Source organism: Phyllobates terribilis, unplaced genomic scaffold, assembly GCF_046119375.1.
Source record: "Phyllobates terribilis strain yellow unplaced genomic scaffold, ASM4611937v1 Scaffold_11__3_contigs__length_659146591, whole genome shotgun sequence".
Taxonomy (NCBI): Eukaryota; Metazoa; Chordata; class Amphibia; order Anura; family Dendrobatidae; genus Phyllobates; species Phyllobates terribilis.
Genome location: NW_027362771.1, coordinates 164208488 through 164228405, shown reverse-complemented (window position 1 = coordinate 164228405; position 19918 = coordinate 164208488). Strand labels below are relative to the sequence as shown.

General features: G+C 39.7%; 1 protein-coding gene across 2 annotated transcripts in view; it reads right to left on the bottom strand.

Annotated features, from left to right (window-relative positions):
- MYRFL (myelin regulatory factor like) overlaps window positions 1-19918 on the bottom strand; it is a 257278-nt gene that overhangs the window by 68373 nt on the left and 168987 nt on the right. For both annotated transcript variants that reach the window (XM_073651778.1, XM_073651777.1), the window contains 6 exons: window positions 18953-19027; window positions 18496-18551; window positions 17777-17938; window positions 15855-15917; window positions 5686-5773; window positions 4219-4293 (listed from right to left, as the gene is read on the bottom strand). In XM_073651778.1, coding sequence (XP_073507879.1) covers window positions 4219-4293; window positions 5686-5773; window positions 15855-15917; window positions 17777-17938; window positions 18496-18551; window positions 18953-19027 — 519 coding nt within the window. The remainder of the gene's footprint in view (window positions 1-4218; window positions 4294-5685; window positions 5774-15854; window positions 15918-17776; window positions 17939-18495; window positions 18552-18952; window positions 19028-19918) is intronic.

Sequence of the window (19918 nt, the reverse complement as noted above, 5' to 3'; positions counted from 1 at the left end):
CTGCTCCCATTTGCCTCCAAACTCCTTGAGCAACACGTTCACACTGAACTTTCCTCCCACTTTTTATCTAACTATCTCTTCGACAACCGACAATCTGGCTTCTGCCCCCACCATTCCTCCGAAACTGCCCTTACCATAATCACCAATGACTTACTTACAGCCAAAGCTAACAGACAATTCTCTGTACTCCTTCTTCTTGACCTGTCCTCTGCTTTCGATACAGTTGACCACTGCCTCCTACTACAGATCCTCTCTTCCTTTGGTGTCAAAGACCTTGCCCTATCTTGGATCTCCTCATGCCTTTCTAACCGCACATTTAGCGTCTCCCACTTCCACACTACCTTCTCACCCCACCCCCTCTCTGTTGGAGTCCCTCAAGGCTCTGTCCTAGGACCCCTACTCTTCTCAATCTATTACCCCTGGCCTGGGAAAGCTCATAAAATGACATGGCTTTCAGTACCATCTGTACGCTGATGACACCCAGATCTACCTCTCTGGCCCAGATGTCACCTCTCTGCTGTCCAGAATCCCAGCATGTCTAGCAGCCATATCCTCCTTCTCCTCCCTCTACCTCAAGCTCAATGTGGACAAAACTGAACTCATTATCTTTCCCCCATCTCGCATATCTTTCCCACCTGATCTTTCTATCACAATAAATGACATCACTCTTTCCGCTCTACCGACAATCCACTGCCTCGGAGTAACCCTTGACTCCGCCCTGTCCTTCAAACCCCACATACAAGCTTTCGCCACCTCTTGTCGCCTCCAGCTCAAAAATATTTCCAGAATCCGTCCTTTCCTCCACCCTCAGTCTACTAAACTACTTGTGCATGCCCTCATCATCTCCCGCCTTGACTACTGCAACATCCTCCTCTGTGGCATACCTGCTAACACTCTCGCACCCCTCCAGTCCATCCTCAACTCTGCTGCACGACTAGTTCATCTCTAGCCTCGCTACTCCTCTGCTACCCCCCTTTGCAAATCCCTTCACTGGCTTCCCTTTCCCCAGCGTATCCAGTTCAAACTACTAACACTGATCTACAAAGCCATCCATAACCTCTCTCCTCCGTACATCTCTAAACTAATCTCCCGATATATTCCCTCATGTAACCTCCGGTCCTCCCAAGACCTCCTTCTTTCCTCCACACTTATTCGTTCCTCATGCAATCGCCTCCAAGATTTCTCCCGAATATCCCCCGTCCTATGGAATTCTGTGCCTCAACACGCCCGATTATCCACCACACCTGGATCCTTCAGACGGAACCTGAAAACCCATCTCTTCAAACAAGCTTACAGCCTGCCATGACCTTGCTTTCTGCCACCCCCAACACCGGAGCTACTGCAACCCCTCAACCTACTGTCTCCTCCCTCATTCCTGTGGAATGTAAGCCCGCAAGGGCAGGGCCCTCTTCCCTCTGTACCGTTCTATCATTAGTTTGGTTACTGTAAGTTATATCTGTATTTGGTATGTAACCCCTTATGTACAGCGCCATGGAATCAATAGCGCTATATAAATTATTATTAATAATAATAATAATAATAATAATAAAAATTCCAACATTGGCAAGGAGTTATCTTCTCCCAGTGTGTCGATGATGTGCTTGAAGGAGGCTGACTGTCTGGCTCAGTGTTTTTTTTTTAAGTTTTTATTTAGTTGGACAACCCTTTGGGAGCTAAGGAGCAATCTAATAGAGATCAGTCACTCAGCAGGGACCGGCGAAGCATTGGAACCAAAGCAACAGAAGATCATATGACTCAATATTACTTATTTTATTTCATAACATCCTTATCTGTTTTGAACTTTTTTTTAATACCCCTTTATAAACTAGCATCTATGTAATATGTCTAACTGAAAATCTAAAATAACATTTTGACCCTCTTATGACCAGGGTCATTTTGGACCTTCATGTTCAAAATAAAATTTTACCTTTTGGAAAGCTACATTCTAAAAGGGATTTTTACTTTTTTTTTTTTTAAGTTCAATCGATGTTGTTAGTGTTTTTTTGTCTTTATTTTTTATTGACAGCTTTCTAATTTGTCAAAGATGGTGCAGATATAATTTTCTTCTTCTTGTATAGCTAATAATAGCAGAATTATGGAGTCAATTTTTTTAGGTAAATATCATTGATTGAACCAATTTTAGAACAGAATAATGTGAAAAGGTATATTTTTTTCTTTGCTGACAATGTACATGCCAAGTGTTGCATTCTTACTATCTTGCCCTCATCCACATCTCACAATCCTATAAGCTCTCAGTCATATTTAAAATGTTTCACTCACTTCTTGGCCCTGTACCTCATACACCTGCCACTGAACTAATGGCCCATGACTTAGCCTGCTATTTTAAGGTCTAGATTGATGATATATGTCAAACTCTCTCTAAAATTATATCTAACAATCCCCCATATTCCACCTGGGACATTTACTCACATTATAAAGATGCATTGACACGACCTGTCATTCTCCACTTGACTAAACTTCATCTGGAAATTTCATCTAGAATTTTCCCTTCATTTTAAAGGAAGATATAGTTACCCCAATTCTTAGGTAGCCCACTCTAAACTAACTGATTGACTACAGTAGTTATGTGCAATGTAGTTGTAACGTCACCACTGCAGCCTGTTAACAAAGACTGGAACATCGACAGTGATGAAGTACTGGACCTGGGGACTTGAGAAAAAGTTGTTTTTCTTATTTTTAACATGGCATTCGGATACAGTGAAAAAAAAAAAGCTGAATAAACCCTTTAAATATTTATAGAAATTCGGGTGTATACTCATTTGACTAAAAGCCTATATGCGAACTTTACGATGGATCCCATTCAATTTGGTTTCCATGCTTTACACTCAGTTGAAACTGCACTAACCAAAGGATCCACTAATTATTGGCCGCCCTATCAAAAGAGCAGTATTTCAATTTTAAAATCCTTCACAAAGACATTGTGAACCATTATCACATACAATGTTTTATGGTTTCTTTCTTGAAACTCTGCTAATAGTTCAAAAACCTTTTAACAATGCTGCAAAGTCATACACCTCCACTGTCATCCATATACCAACAGATTTATGCTCTTCACAAGCCAGTGACCTACAAGGTTCATCTTCGTTTATTACATCATCGTCTCCCATGCTGCACCTATGCTATGGAACTCACTGCCCAGCTCATTAGACCATGCTCACATGAGCGTATTTCACAATCTGTATACAGACTGCTATGCCCACACTGACCATGAGCCTCCCAGACATTGCAGTTCTTATAGGGACTGTGAAATATGCGAGTGTGAACACAACTTAACACTTAGAATTTTTAAGTGTCCCTTGAAAACTAACTTCTTTAAAGGGAACTTGTCATGTCCCCCATGCCCTCCAACCCACCAGCATTTGTATATTTATTGCTAAATATCTTGCCTAACTAGCTCTTTATACTGTTAGTCACCTAAACCCTTGTTTATAAAATGTTTTTCTTATGCTAATTTGACTAGTTGATCTTTGACTAGAAGGGGCATTAGTTTCCCCAGACTAGTTTTCCCTCTCTATATACCACATAAAGGTCCCCCACCATTAAGTTCAGGATACCAAAGAGTAGTTTTTACCCAAATTATCTTTATTGAAAATTATGCTAGAATTAAAAACATTTACATAAATGATGAGTGCTACCATGAAACACGAGGGTATTAGGCATACATAATGAAAAATTCATATGCATAAAATCACATAAATAGTAGTCAGATTCAATGTTAAAGATTCACTACCCAATATCACTACCCAATTATCTCTGAAGAAAGTCAGTATTTAAACTGGCTAATTAGTATCACTAGCCCCGCACTACTAGATGCATTATGTAAACTAGAAGGCAAGTCAGTGAAGGCACAGTGAGCCATCGTAAGAGCATACAGATGAATATGTAAGCAGAGCACCAGATAGAGCGCCCTCCACAGGCCGCCCCGGAGCACGAGCATTTCATTATCTCCAAACTGAAATTAAAGATTACACAAGAACCACAGGACAGATTTCATCAACAAGGTATCCTATTAATCAGTGTAATGTCCCCACCTGACAGTGTGTGTGGTTTACTGCGCACAATCCTGCCGACAGGTGAGCTTTAACTCAGCTAGAATAAGCCTAAAAATAACACCATATGCAATTGCAACCAAAATTAAATACATTTAAGATTAAGATTAGTTAATCCTGTTCTACAGAATAATATTACTGTACTTACTTGATCTCTAGAGTAATCCGCATATTGGTTGGAGTGTACTTATTCACTGCTATGGCATAGAAGTAAATACCAGATCTGAAAAAAATGAAATTGTTTAGAAACTCATTTTGGTAATTTGATAATTAAGTTTAAGGGACTAGTATTTATGCGGAATAAAAGGGATTCCAAATTCTTGTTTAAAGGGAGCTTGTCACCTTGTTCATGCTGCCCAAACTATAGGGGCAGCATGAATCAGAGTCGGGCTGCCGATTGCAGCCAGATGTATTTTTCTATGAAACACTTTCTCAGGAGGAGAAAGAAGCAGATTTCACTGATAAGGTGCAGTGGTGTGAAAAAGTGATGATCCAAAATGATCCAAAATACACTAGCAAGTCCACCTCTGAATAGCTTAAGAAAAGCAAAATTAAGACTTTTGAGTGGCTTAGTCAAAGTCCTGACATTAATCTGATTGAGATGCTGTGGCATGACCTTAAAAAGGCGGTTCATGCTCGGTAACCCTCCAACATGGCTGAATTACAACAATTTTGCAAATATGAGTGGGCCAGAATTCCTCCAGAGCATTGTAAAAGACTCATTGTCAGTTATCGCAAATGCTTGATTGCAGTTGTTGCTGCTAAGAGTGGCCCAACCAGTTATTAGGTTTAGGGGGCAATCACTTTTTCACACAGGGCCCTGTAGGTTTGGATTTCTTTTTCCCTTAATAATAAAGACCTTCATTTTCACATTTCACTTGTGCTATCTTTGTCTAATATTTAAATTTGCTTTGTGATCTGAAACATTAAAGTGTGACAAACATGCAAAAGAATAAGAAATCAGGAAGGGGGAAACATTTTTTCACACCACTGTATATTAAAATATTAAAAAGTGTCTTATTTTTATGTGTACTATTGATTTATGGTGGGAAAAAATAAAACTGCAGTTTGGACAGCATGAATAAGGTGACAGGTTTCCTTTCATAAGCTCCTTCCCCACAGAGCCCGCTGACCTATAGGCCACCTGTAGATGCCCCCCTACTTTCTCACACTGAGTGTAATATAAAAACCTGAATACTGTAGGCGGACACTCAGAGCCCAGAGAACCCCTTTAACATACATGAAGTGAAAGAGTCTTAGGAATTTCTAATCAAAGAGTAATCAATCAGTCATACTTTCTATGCCCTGCTGGTAAAACACTATTTACCCTCTCAAAAAAACATGCTATGCTTCCGTTTAACAGAAACAGTTGGAGGTATTCTTATCCTGCTTTTTCTGTATGTCTTCCTAGACTATAATGCCTCCTACTGGCACATTATTCTCCTGACTAGTGTCAACTGTACTAATCCTCAGATTCCTATTCCTGTAATGACATTGCTGTGTTATATATAACAAGGGTCACAAATATGTAGATCAGAGAAAGTGATTGGTACTGCTATAGTACTCATAATCAATGTACTAACTTTAACACCACATGATGTGGAGAATCTCTTACCCACACTGCAAGCTTTTCCTACAAAAGTAGCGGTCTATTACTTGCTGATTTTCAACAATCAGAATAGAGCTGATTGAAGTGTCAATCCCTGAAAACACAAAGAAATCATATGAGATAATAAATGTGATATATAAAATATGTACATAATATAGCCATAATAGTTATAAATTGTAGGTGTAAAAAGATGAGGAATGTCAGGACACAACTTTATGACTTAAGAAAAATTCATCTAATATCTTGTTTTTCACTGATCTAGGAAATGGAATCAGCCTATGTGCCTATGTGAACGGCCTCTCCGCCGGTCTTTACTTATGTGCTGCAGTGGTGATGTAACATCTTCAACTGGGCTCACTGCAGCCAATTACTGTCCTCAGTTATCATGCTGAGATACACTACCGTTCCAAAGTTTGGGGTCATTTAGAAATGTCATTATTTTTGAAAGAAAAGCACTTTTTTTTTTCAATGAAGCTAACAATAAATGAATCAGAAATACACTCTATACATTGTTAATGTGGCAAATGACTATTCTAGGTGCAAACATCTTGTTTTTATTGCAATATCTACATAGGTGTATAGAGGTCCATTTCCAACAACCACCACTCCAGTGTTTTAATGGTACATTGTGTTTGCTAACTGTGTAAGAAGGCTAATGGATGTTTAGAAAACCCTTGCACAAGTATGTTAGCCCAGCTGAAAACGGTTTGGCTGATTTGAGAAGCTATAAAATTGACCTTCCTTTGTACTAGTTGAAAATCTGGAGCATTACATTTATTTGTTCTATGAAACTCTCAAAATGGCCAGAAAAAGAGAATTTTCATGTGAAACTCGACAGTCTATTCTTGTTCTTAGAAATGAAGGTTATTCCATGCGAGAAGTTGCCAAGAAACTGAAGATTTCCTACAAAGGTGTGTACTACTCCCTTCAGAGGAGAGCACAAACAGGCTCTAACCAGAGTAGAAAGAGAAGTGGGAGGCCCCGCTGCACAACTGAGCAACAAGAGAAGTAGTTTGAGAAATCGACACCTCACAGCTCCTCAACTGGCAGCTTCATTAAATAGTACACGCAAAACGCCAGTGTCAACGTCTACACTGAAGAGGCGACTCCGGGATGCTGGACTTCAGGGCAAAGTGGCAAAGAAAAAGCCATATCTGAGACTGGCTAATAAAAGGAAAAGATTAATATGGGCAAAATAACACAGACATTGGACAGAGGAAGATTGGAAAAAAGTTTTATGGACAGACGAATCAAAGTTTGAGGTGTTTGGATCACACAGAAGAACATTTGTGAGATGCAGAACAATTGAAAAGATGCTGTAAGAGTGCCTGACGCCATCTATCAAGCATGGTGGAGGTAATGTGATGGTCTGGGGTTGCTTTGGTGCTGGTAAAGTGGGAGATTTGTACAAGGTAAATGTGATTTTGAATAAGGAAGGCTATCACCCCATTTTGCATCGCCATACCATACCCTGTGGACAGCGCTTGATTGGAGCCAATTTCATCCTACAACAGGAAAATGACCCAAAGCACACCTCCAAATTATGCATTAACTATTTAGCGAAGAAGCAGGCAGCTGGTATTCTACCTGTAATGGAGTGGCCAGCGCAGTCACCAGATCTCAACCCCATTGAGCTGTTGTGGGAGCAGCTTGACCGTATGGTTCGCAAAAGGTGCCCATCAAGCCAATCCAACTTGTGAGAGGGGCTTCAGGAAGCATGGCGTGAAATTTCTCAAGATTACCTCAGCAAATTAACAGCTAGAATGCCAAAGGTCTGCAATGCTGTAATTGCTGCAAAGGGAGCATTCTTTGACGAAAGCAAAGCTTGAAGGAGAAAATTATTCTTTTAAATAAAAATCATTATTTCTAACCTCGTCAATGTCTGGACTATATTTTCTATTCATTTTGCAACTCATTTGATAAATAAAAGTATGAGTTTTCATGGAAAACACAAAATTGTCTGGGTGACCCCAAACTTTTGAACAGTAGTGTAGATGGCACAAGACCTTTGAGGCCAGTGACTGGCTCCAGTGGTTGCATTTTGTGGCTAGAACATCACCACTTCAACCCTATAAATAAACAGTTAACTAATGTATATATTATGTTACTTGCCTGACCCCCATTTTTTTTCTTACAAATGGACAATTCCTTTAATTTTGAATATTAGGAACTGGGTTATTAATAAAAGGGTAAACAATATTAACATTTAAGCGCTATTCCTTTAAACCGGACAGTGATTTGGCTAATGATTAAAACCATTTAGCATTTGCAATCAACTAATATTTTTGCCATCATAGATGAGTGATGAATATTTAAAAAGTAAGGTATATCACTTAAAGCGTTAGGGTCGTTTTAATTTTTATTTAATAAATCAATAGTAAACATGAAAATAAGCAACTTTGTAATAAATCTTATCAGAGAGATCTGCTTCTTTGACAGCATTCGGTCATTATCAAAATTCTCAATTCTGGAGGTAAAATCTGTATTCAGTGAAGTCAGACTTTCCCATTACTGAGATAGTAAAAAAAAAATAATGTCTTAAAAAATGTAATATAAAAATTTAAATCATACCCTTTTTCTCCCATGAAAATGAATATATTAAAAAATAAACATATTTGGTATCGCTACATCCTTAAAAATATGATCTAAAAACGTAAATTTATTTAATACAATCGGTAAATGCTGTACGGAGAAAAAAATTGAAAAGCCAGAATTGCCTTTTCTTGGTTGTCACAACTTCACAGAAAGATGCAATAAGAAGTGATCAAAATGTCTTATCTATCCCAACGTAATATCAATAAAAATGTCAGCCTGCCAAGCAAAAAACAAGCCCAAACAAATTATTGGGCCATTTGTATCTATTTTCCCCTGTGAAAATGAAACGTCTGGGGCTAAAACAGTATTTTAGTGATAAAAATGTAATTATTTTTTCTTCACCACCCAATGGTATATGATCCTGTGACACACCTGTGTTGTCAACATGCTCGCTGCATCAGTACATATATTCACCGAGGGGTGCAATTAGTAAAATGGGTGTCACTTATGGGGGGAATTCTGCTGATCTGGCACCTTAGGGGCTCTGCCAATGTGACATGGCACCCTCAAACCATTCTAGCAAAATCTGAATTTCAATATGGCGCTGCTTCCCTTCTGAGCTTTGGACTGTGCCTGAAAAGTAATTTCGATAACATGTGGGGTATTGGCGAACTCAGTGGCATAACAAATTATCTTGTCGATTTTCTCCTAACAGCCCTGTTGAAAATTAAAAACTAGGGACTAAAACAACATTTTAGCGCAAAAAAAAATCATTTCCACAAACCAATGTTACACAATTCTGTGAATCAACTGTAGGTTTAAACTGCTCACTAAACCCCGAGACAATCTCCTCAAGAAGTATATGTTTCTAAAATGGGGTCACTTGTGGGGTTTCTGCTGTTTTTTCACCTTAGCGGCTCTTCAAATGTGACACGGTGTCTACAATCTATTCCTGCCAAATCTGCACTCAAAAAGTCAAATAGCATTCCTTTGCTTCTGAGCTTTGCACTGTGCCTGGAATATAATTTTGAGAACATATGGGATATTGATAGACCCAAAAGAAATTGCACAACAAATTATATGATTCATTTTCTTCTATTAGCCCTTTTGAAAATGTAAAACTTGAGTCTAAAACAACACAACAGTGGTAAAAATGTAATTATTTTTTCTTCACCGCCCAATAGAATCAAATTTTGAGACATACATGTGGTGTCAATATGTTCATTGCACCACTAGATGAATTCATTGAGAGGTATAATTTGTAAAATGCAGTCACTTATAGGGGTTTCTGCTGTTCTGGCACCTCAGGGGCTCTTCCAATGTGACCTGGTGCTCACAAACCATTCCAGCAAAATCTGCACTCCAATATGGCGCGCCTTTCCTTCTGAGCTTTGCACTGTGCCTGAAAAGTAGGTGTAAAGAGGTGTAGTTTCCAAAATGGAGTCACTTGTAGGAGTTTTGTCACCTCAGTGGCTCTTCAAATACGACATGGTGCCTGCAATCTATTCCTGTCAAATCTACACTTGAAAAGTCAAATAGAGCTTCCTCCCTTCCCAGCCCTGCTGTACGCCTAAACAGTAGTTTTCCCCACATATAGGGCATCAGTGTGCTCAGGAGAATTTGCACAACAAATTGAGTAGCTCATTTTCTCCTGATACCCTTTTAAAATGAACAATTTGTAGCTAAAGCAACATTTTAATGAAAAACACGTCATTCTTCATTATTTTCTTCCACTTTTCTATTATTCTTGTGAAACACCTGAAGGGCTGACAAAACTTCCTGTATGTGGTTTTGAATACCATGAGAAATGCAGTTTTTGCAATGGGGTCTTGTTTGGGGTTTTTCTGACTTATAGGACCCTCAAAGTCACTTTAAAAGTGAAGTGGTCCTTAAAAAAAATAGGGTTTGTAAATTCTGTTGGACAAATGAAAAATTACTGCTAATATTTTAACCCTTCTAACTTCCTAACAAAAACATATATTTAAAAAATGATGCTGACATAAAGTAGACATGGAGTAAATGCTGTTTATTAATTATTTTGTGCTCTATGACTATTTTTGTTTTGAGGGCATAAAAATTCAGAGTTCAAAAATTGGAAGTTTTTCTAAATTTTTGTCACATTTTTGATATTTCAAAAAAAAAGGCAAATCACATAGACCTAACTTTACTACTATCATAAAGTATAACATGCAGCTCTGCCATCTCACGTGGAAATTCTGCTGCTTTATTTCACCTCTAGTCAACAGAGCAGCTCTTCTTTTTCCTGTCTGTTCTGTCAACACGGTGGCATTGCAGAAGTCATGTTAGGTAACAGGAAGCCAAATGTCAATTAGCATGATATCAGCAAAGAGCACAAGAGAAGAAGCTGCTTTGTCAACATGACGTCAATAGGGGAATCGCCATCAGGAGTGGTCCATGACCGCTCTGAGCGATCAGAAATCCTTGCCAGGCAGAACCGGCTGATAGTTAGCAACTACCTGCCTGTTAGTTCTGAGCCTCATATGAAAAAATAATAAACGTGCCAGGTAACCTCTTTAAGGTTTTAACAAAAATAAAATTTTCCCCTAATTTAACCGTACACACACCAAATGATAAGTCAGTAGGCCTAGTATGAGACTAGTCACAGCGTACTGCATTATTGGTGACAGGGACTGATGTGAGTGATTACAACCCATGTGAAGAATATTGAAGATATAATCCCATGTCAATCATTGTGCCCTGTTTGGCGGCGGATTATAGAGGTCTACAATGTACAGCTGTAACCAGACACTTTTGCAGCTTAACAAAAAGGGAGGGGCTGAGGGACAGTGAGTGACAAAACCCCCATCTTCTGCTGAGGAGCTGCCACAGGAAGACCCCCTGTGAACGCCAGCCATGCGGCATGTCCTTTGTGTCAGACAAGTATAATTCAATACGGAGTTATGGAAATACGATACATCCCAGCAATACACCAAATAGATTTTTGGAATAACACGAACATGAGGAATGTCACCCTAGCTTCCAGCACAGCCTAGCACATAGGTATGGGGAGATACATGGCACAGCCTTTTGAAAACCCCTAGGGCCACTGGGTTTGGTCTCCCCGCATAGCAGGGGCCCGACTGGATCTGATGACACCAGAACCGGCTCCTTAGGACCATCCAGTAAAGAAGTATAGCCCATTCTAGTTTTTGGAGTATTTAGCTGAGAGAGACCAGGGGTGGAGATTTAAGTCCAGCCAGGGGGCAGGAGGGGGAGAGACCCAGAGGGGTTAAGGGTTCCAGCAGCCCTACCTCAGTGTCTTTTTCCTGGGAGGTCGCAATGACACATCGTGTGGGAGAAGTCCCGCAACAAAGGGGACCACAAGCCTCTCATGTGGCAGCCCCTCCCAAGCCAGGCCTTCCATCTGACTGGTAACTGACTCTTAGTATCTGCTTATGTCTTTTGTACCACTACTATTGTGTTTGCATCTCTGACCATTATGTATGTATAACCCTTATGTATATAGTGTATTGTCTAGTGTGCCCTTAAGGCGATTAAATATATTATTTAACCTTGGGCTGCTCTTTTATCTCAATCCATGAATCCTCATGTCTGTTGCTCGGTCCAAAGAACATGCTACCGGGGCTGGTTCCCCCTGTCCTAGCGGGAATTATATTTAATAGGGACTGGTGGCAGCTCTACCAGGCTGACAAGGCTCTGCTTCACTGGGGCTAGTGATGGGGCCTCTCAGCCTGTCAGGGGTGTGAGCGAGTGTGGTGCCACATCAGTGACTGAGTGAGCCACCTCTTCTCACTCCCGATGCCTTTGTTAACCCGTGTGGACAGGGGGTGTCTGTGTAGCATTGCGCCAACCTGACCTTACGCGTTCCCGAGGTGGTTCAGAACGTCATGTTGGTGTAAAGGACAGATCCGTATCACATGTTCTGTCTGACGTAACAGTGACGTCAGGCTGGTTTCGAGGTGTGGATCCTTCACAAGTGGTGGCAGCGGTGTGATACTGCAGGATCTCTCTGGTGCCATTCATCACAAGTGGTGGCAGCGGTGGGATTCTGCGGGATCTCTCTGGTGCCATTCATCACACCATGTACAGCTTTTTAAAATAGATTGATGTTATAGAAGCAACAAGGAACACAATCATGCAAAATAATTAATGGGTGAATTAGAAAAGAGCGCAGTTTCATTATCTACATTCAGACCCAGGAACCTGTCTAAAATATGATTATTATGTCCCCAACGAATTACATTAACTACACATGATACTCCTTTCAGAAATTCATTATCTGCTATATTGGTTCTAAGCAGATACAGGGATCATATAATCCTATAAGACGGCATTACCACACTAGACAATCTTGTTTGAGTTCACTTATTTAGTGATGTAGCACCCTCTGCCAGCAGCTGATTAGAGTATAACTATGGTTAGTAATAAGGTTTCCAAAACTTTAGGATAGGGGATGAGGGAACTTAAAGCATAACTGCACTTTCAAAAAACTTCTGACATGTCAGAGGCTTGTCAATTGTTGGGTGTTAAGACTTCCATGATCATTAAATTGGAGGTGTGGAAGGGCTCTGCTAAACAATGATCTCCTGAAACTGAAGACAGACTGTGTATTATGCCTATATTTTTTTCTTGGGAAAAAAGAAGTGCTCAGCTGAGCGCTCCTGTCCCTGAATTTTAATGGTTGCGGGGTCTCAAACACTGGTCCCCACCAATGAAAACCTCTTTGTCTTTGTGATATGTCAAAAGTTTTCTGAAAATACAGTTACACTTCACAAGTGATGAATATTCTGAGAGATCCTATTAGATATAAGTATAATTAGATGTAAGCAAACAATTATCACCTCCACTTCCCTACTGACATGTACATTTAGCTGGACCAAAAGTGAATGCTATTTCAACAGAGCCACAGTGAAAGCAGATTCCAGTAAATACATTTAATCACACGCATGAAAACCATGGTGACTTCATGGACATGTACAGTTGAAACCAGAAGTTTACATACACTATATAAAAAAACACATATGCATGTTTTTCTCAATATCTGACATGAAATCAGAATAAACCTTTCCCGTTTTAGGTCAATTAGGATTACCATTTATCATTTTTAATATTTGCCAAATGCCAGAAAAATAAGAGAGAGAGAATGTTTTAAGGCATTTTTATTACTTACTGCAAAGTCAAAAGTTTACATACATTTCATTAGTATTTGGTACCATTGCCCTTAAACTTAATGACTTAGGTCAAACGTTTGGGATATCCTTCCAAAGGCTTCTCACAATAGTTGGTCGGAATTTTGGCCCATTCCTCCTGACAAAACTGGTGTAACTGATCCAGGTTTGTAGGTCGCCTTGCTCGCACCTACCTTTTCAGCTTTGCCCATAAATTTTCAATAGTATTGAGATCAGGGCTTTGTGATGGCCACTCCAAAACATTGACTTTGTTATCCTAAAGCCACTTTGTTACCATTTTGGCAGTATGGTTCAGGTCATTGTCCATTTGGAAGACCCATTTCCGCCCAAGCTTTAACTTCCTGGCAGAGGTCTTGAGATGTTGCTTCAGGATTGCCACATAATCTTCTTTAATCATGATGCCATCTATTTTGTGAAGTGCACCAGTCTCTCCTGCAGCAAAACAACCCCACAACATGATGCTGCCACTCCTGTGTTTCACAGTTGGGATGGTGTTTTTAGGCTTCCAAGCTTCTCACTTTTTCCTCCAAAGGTAACGATGGTCATTATGCCCAAAAATTAAAATTTTAGTTTCATCAGACCACAAGACATGTCTCCAAAAATTAAGGTCTTTGTTCCTGTGTGCATTTGCAAACATTAATCTGGCTTTTTTATGTTTCTTTTGGAGTAATGGCTTCTTTCTGGCAGAGTGCCCTTTCAGCCCATGTTGATACAGTACTCATTTCACTGTGGATATTGACACAATCTTACCAGCTTCCGCCATCATCTTCAGAAGGTCTTTAGCTTTTGTCCTGTGGTTGATATGCACATGTTGGGTAAAAGCACGTTCATCTCTGGGACACAGAACCTGTCTCTTTCCTGAGCGGTATGATGGCTGGACATTCCCATCTTGTTTGTACTTGCGTATAATTGTTTGTACAGATGAACGAGGCACCTTCAGGTATCTTGAAATTGTACCCAAAGATGAGCCAGACTTGTGCAAGTCCCCAATTCTCTTCCTGATATCTTGCTGATTTCTCTAGACTTTCCCATGATGCTACACAAAGAAGCAGTGTGTTTCAGGAGTGCATTAAAATACATCCACAGGTGTGTCTCTAATTAACTCAGATGTTGCCAAAGAAGCTTCCAAACACATGACATCATCATATGGGCAGTCCAGAACAGAATTGTTTAAAGGAATAATAATCTTAGTGTATGTAAACTTTTGACTTTACAGTAAGTAATACAAATGCCTTAAAACATTCTCTCTCATTATTCTGGCAAATATTAAAAATGATGGTAATCCTAACTGACCAAAAATGGGAAAGGTTTATACTGATTTCATGTCAGATATTGAGAAAAACATGCATATGTGTCTTTTTATATAGTGTATGTAAACTTCTGGTTTCAACTGTATAAATGTACATTATCTAATACAATCAGAGTTTCATAAATTGGGTTGAGCACTTTTCAATCCCTAGTTGTATAGAATCCAGGTAGTGTGCTTAGCTGATCTCTACAACCAAGGCAGTATGTACCATAGAAGCAGACCATGTGGCCCCTGGATAGAGTTGACACAGACCAAGTTGTGCACATCACTCATTTTAATAGTCAGTGAAATCCTCAGCAGGGATCACCTTACCACATATTCTACATTTGTTTGCGGAATAAACCCAAGGATCATGGAAAGGAAATGGAGGCATTCTGTCTCAGGTAGTCAGGGGTGTGATGGTGCTTACAAATAGAAGAAAAGCGTTCCATTTTAAGTAAGAGGCATTATACTTCGAAATGTGTCAACCATTTTGCTCTCCTAAGGGTCTTTTAATTCCTCTTTTGGATTTTTGACACTTCATCCTTGTTTTGGATTTATGAAAACAAAATAAAGCATACAGCTTTTGATGTGCTGGATCTGCTTCTTTTGGATTGCTCTGCTCCATTTTAATATTTGCTTTCAAACCCCGTCACTTATATCTAGTTCCCTGTCCACTATAGTCACAAACTAAAGACTCCCATATGCATTAGATTAAAGGAGGCCAAGCCCAACGACTTAGTGGAGAGAGGCCCTCATAAGCTTTTGGCATGACGGACAACTATCTATGAATTTGGCAGTTTGAATTCAGATGACCAATACTTTTGGTCTCACACTAGGTATGTTGGAAGCAGAAGTATCAGTTGGCAGCTTATCCCTTTCCCATTTCAGAACACAGCCAAGCTGAACGTTGCAGTCTATGTGGGATTTGGAAGAGAGGGCTGTTGCTTGGACAAGCGTTTGATCGACAGATATATAATGTGTATATAAGCACCTTCAGATATTTCTAAGCTGCTAAAGAGATTAGAGATATTAGAAGAACTTGCCCAGGTATTGAGAGTGGCAAAAGAAGATGTAATTATATTCTTTTTACTTTCTTGACATAGCCACGTATTAATCCATAGTACTACAGAAGTAGAAAGATTGACCTATAAAGCATCCAAATAAAACCATTAACTTACAGTCACTTGAATGTCCTGGTTTATCGGGCCATCTCCTATTGGTAGCAATTTCACTAAGATTTCCTACAAAAAATGATTCATGTCATCAATAATTAAGCTAAAATATCTACAAAATGCAATATGTAGAAATTATTAGGCAAGACGATAAAAATGAGTACGGGTAAATACTTTTTAAATCAATAGCATTGTGGTCCACACTACTTAGTTTAGCTATAGACAATAGTGTTATGGGAGTAATGGTGACCCACCCAGACTGCATTTTCAGAATGTGGCAGGATCACAGTGCTTACAAGGCTCCCCATTGTGGAGGTGGGATTCTGTATTAGGGCTTAAATATTTCAGGGGTTGTGCCAAAATTACATTTTCATTTATCCTGTTATAACACCCATAAAAGACAGGCTTTCTTTTGGATTTAAATAAAAAAAAGTTTGCCAAAGGTTTTAAGGTGCATTTATAGTGCATGATTATCTGTAAACTGGCTGCCAATCACCCGCTCGTTTGTTCACTCGTTTGTTGAGTGAAATGTTCTTTTGGATAAAATATCATCGTTCTCCGCAATGCATTGTCCCGTTTAAACAGCACCTGTGCTGCCGAACGATGGTAGCTTCCAAATGCAACGGGATATCTAAAATGACAAAACCCCTTTAAGTTATGATAATCAGCCTCTCGTCATTTGTATTCTTCCTCATACAATATAGCTTTGATTAACCTAAGGAAATCACAACAGGACATCGACATACTAATTTTTTTCAGAAGAATACGTATGTAATTGTAAGGAAACAGATTTCTTATTGATGTCAAGATAATTTGTTAGGCTATGTGCCCACGATCAGGATATAGCAGTGCTTTGGACGCAGAGTATTTTTGCTGCATCCAAAGCACTGAGTCCAATCCCGCATGTGTACATTTAACACATGCGGAGTCATCACACCCGATACATTCTATTCATTCTATTGAGGAAATTTCTGTTGCGGAGACTAGCGCCTCCACAACAGAAATTGAAATGCTGCGGCTCGTACAGCCGCAGGTCAGTTTACACAGCAGCAAATAGAAGCACAGTGGACATAGGATTTCTATAAATCCCATCCACTGTGCTTCTAAAGTAAAATGCAGCATTTCAGACGCAGCGCAGGTGAGCTGCGTCCAAAACACTGCCATTACGGATCGTCAGCATGCAGCCTAAGACTCAACGTTGGTGTTGAGTTATCATAGGAGAAATTGTTTACATTTTATCTTTGCAGTATATGACTTATTTAAATTTTGAACCCATTTCTCAGCTCTTGTAATGAGGAATATTGTCACAGAACAGAAAAACGTATTAGGCATATGGTCCCCTTTATGTCAGAGTATCACCAATTATAATGTGTATAAAAATTAAAACTATAGGATGAGCAAAATCTCCTCTCTAGATATTGCAGTTAGGTACTTGTTAAGGCAACCCCTTGCTGTTCTTTTAATTAGACGAGGCCAATTCTAGAGTGCAGAGAAAGTTAATATTTATTCATGGGGCAACCACTTTAACTTTTGTTCTTTTTTTTTTATTTATTTCCATGACAAAGTTATTATTTTTATTTTTTTGGGATTCTCAGATTTATTTATAAGGGAACCTGCCACATGAAATAACGCTATTAACCAGCAGATATGGGGTTGATCTGCAGGTTAATAGTGTTCTGAACCTACCTGGCGCCTAAGCTTAGACCCTCACTCCTGGGAGGAAATTAACTTTATTCCCCCCGGCAGGCTCGCTGTTTCAGTCATGGGGGTGTCACCGGCGCAGGTTAAGTCACCACTGTATAGAGAGCGGTGGCTGTAACCGCGCCCCCGGCATTGACTGACAGCCGGACCTAATGCTGAAGTGCTGTCAGTCAGTTCAGTGGGCGCGGTTACAGTAATTTCTGGAAGTATCTCTCATGACTACTTACTTTTTTCAGAATGCAGTTCATTCTCATGACCGATATCTCTTAGCTTGCTTGGTTGGATTGAACAGCAATACTCTTGATCACAGGGCAAGATATCACAGAAGCTAATTTCCTGTCCTCCCAGTGATGGACGTCGGGTTGTTGTAGACATAGATTCGGTTATTGCTGTTAAATAAAGGCATTTATGTTTTGTTATTATGCACAATTATCCTTTAAACTAGTTAAACTATGTATTATTATACCAAGCTGCAGAATTCTTAGAGTAGTAAAACTCAAGACTATCAAGGCTGCACAACTGTCTTTCATGCTGCCAGAAAATAAACTTGTTCTAAGGCCTTGTTCATGTGGGATAAAATGATAGCAAATTCGATTTTACAAGGCAAATCAGCAGCATTTTACAGCATCAGCATAGTGGATAAGATTTTATCAAATCTAGTCCACATGCTGTGAAAATAATGCAGTGTAAACTGACCAGCATCTCAATTAATGCTGAGGATATTAACAGCGGATTTCACACTGAAGTTTGGAGATATATGCATACCATTTGTGCAATGGTAACTGCAGCGATAAGTTCAGATATTGCTGGCGTGAAATTTCCACTGCAGAAATTCCATAACAAATATGTTTAATGTGAACATACCCTAATTGTAACAATTTTCTATCAGAACTAGAATTAGACATTAACATTCAAAGTGAACATTTCGGCATTCACTGGAACATACCCATCGTAGTGTAAATCGGAGGCAATAATGAGCTTGCAATGTCTGTAAAGTTATTCCTGTGAAGAAACATAATTACTATAATAAAGAAGGAAAGAGCAAGGGAAAAGTAGTAAACTATTATAGGTCTTACTATAAAAGCATAGATTTCCGCAGTAATAAACAGGTGTACACATACCAAACTGTATATGTAACGTGCAGTTAAACAGGTCCATAGGGGGCCCAGTGCTACCTAAAAACGCTCAGTGATGTTTGATAGATTGCGGCTCAAGCTAATTCATTGTATGGCTCACAGTTACTGGTTGATTGGTGGAGTGCTATATGATGAGCTTATTCTGTGGTTTATATTCATCCCTGCAACTCTATCTACTGTATATATACTGCACTACTGGTCCAGACATTATTTTCACAATGGGTACAATATGAGAAAGGTATGGTCTACACAAATCAAAATACTTACTCTGGTGATGGTGGCTCTCTCTCAACAGCTTCCTCTTGGACATAGAGGATATACAATGTGGAAATGGTCAGAGCACTAAAAGACATAGACAAGAGTTATACTCCATGTAAACGCATTCATGAATAAAACATTGGAAACAAGGAGGTCAACAGCTTTTATTTAGGAGAAATTGACCTTAAGTCTTTACAAAGCTGACATTTAAACCTTACCCCCACCATAAAATGGCCAAAGTATCCCAAGTAAGAAACCTAGTAAGAAACCCAAGTAAGAAACTCCCTTTGGAAGTGCATTGAGGTGAAGGGTCCATTGCTGGAAAAGGGAAAAAAAAAAAAATCTTTAAATCTCTTAGTTTGCGAGTGTGAACGAGCTGCGTGTGTCCGGAGCGTAAGTGCGAACGAAAGTAAGTGTGTGACTTGTTTTTCAGTGACTTTGTATTCAGGGAGTTTGGAAGGGAGGACTTTGGACTGAATTGCTGACTGTATTTCACTAATTCTTTACTTTACTTTTTACTTAACATTCTGTATATTGCAATCCCCATTAGGAAATGAGCTCCATTATTGACAATGCTATCCAGTGTACATCTTGCCACATGTATGTATTCCTTGAACAGCTGGTCGAGGTTGCTTACTGCTGCGCGAGATGTGTGCACGTTGTGCGTTTGGAAGCCCAGATACTGGATCTAAATGAGCAGCTGGCAACACTGAGATCCATTGACAACATGGAAAGGAGTCTGCTGCTCACTGAGCAGCAGCTCCCTGGGGTAGATGTGGGGGAGGGTGGTAGTCGGGAGCTGCAGGACAGTGAGGTCGCTAGTTGGGTGACAGTTAGAAGGGGTGGTAGAGGGAAGAGTGCCAGGGAGGCTAGTCCTGATCTGGCACACCCCAATAAGTTTGCAAAGTTGGCAGATGAGGGGAGTGACGGTACAGGGGTAGCACTACTGCAGCAAGGCATGTCCCCTGAAAGCCG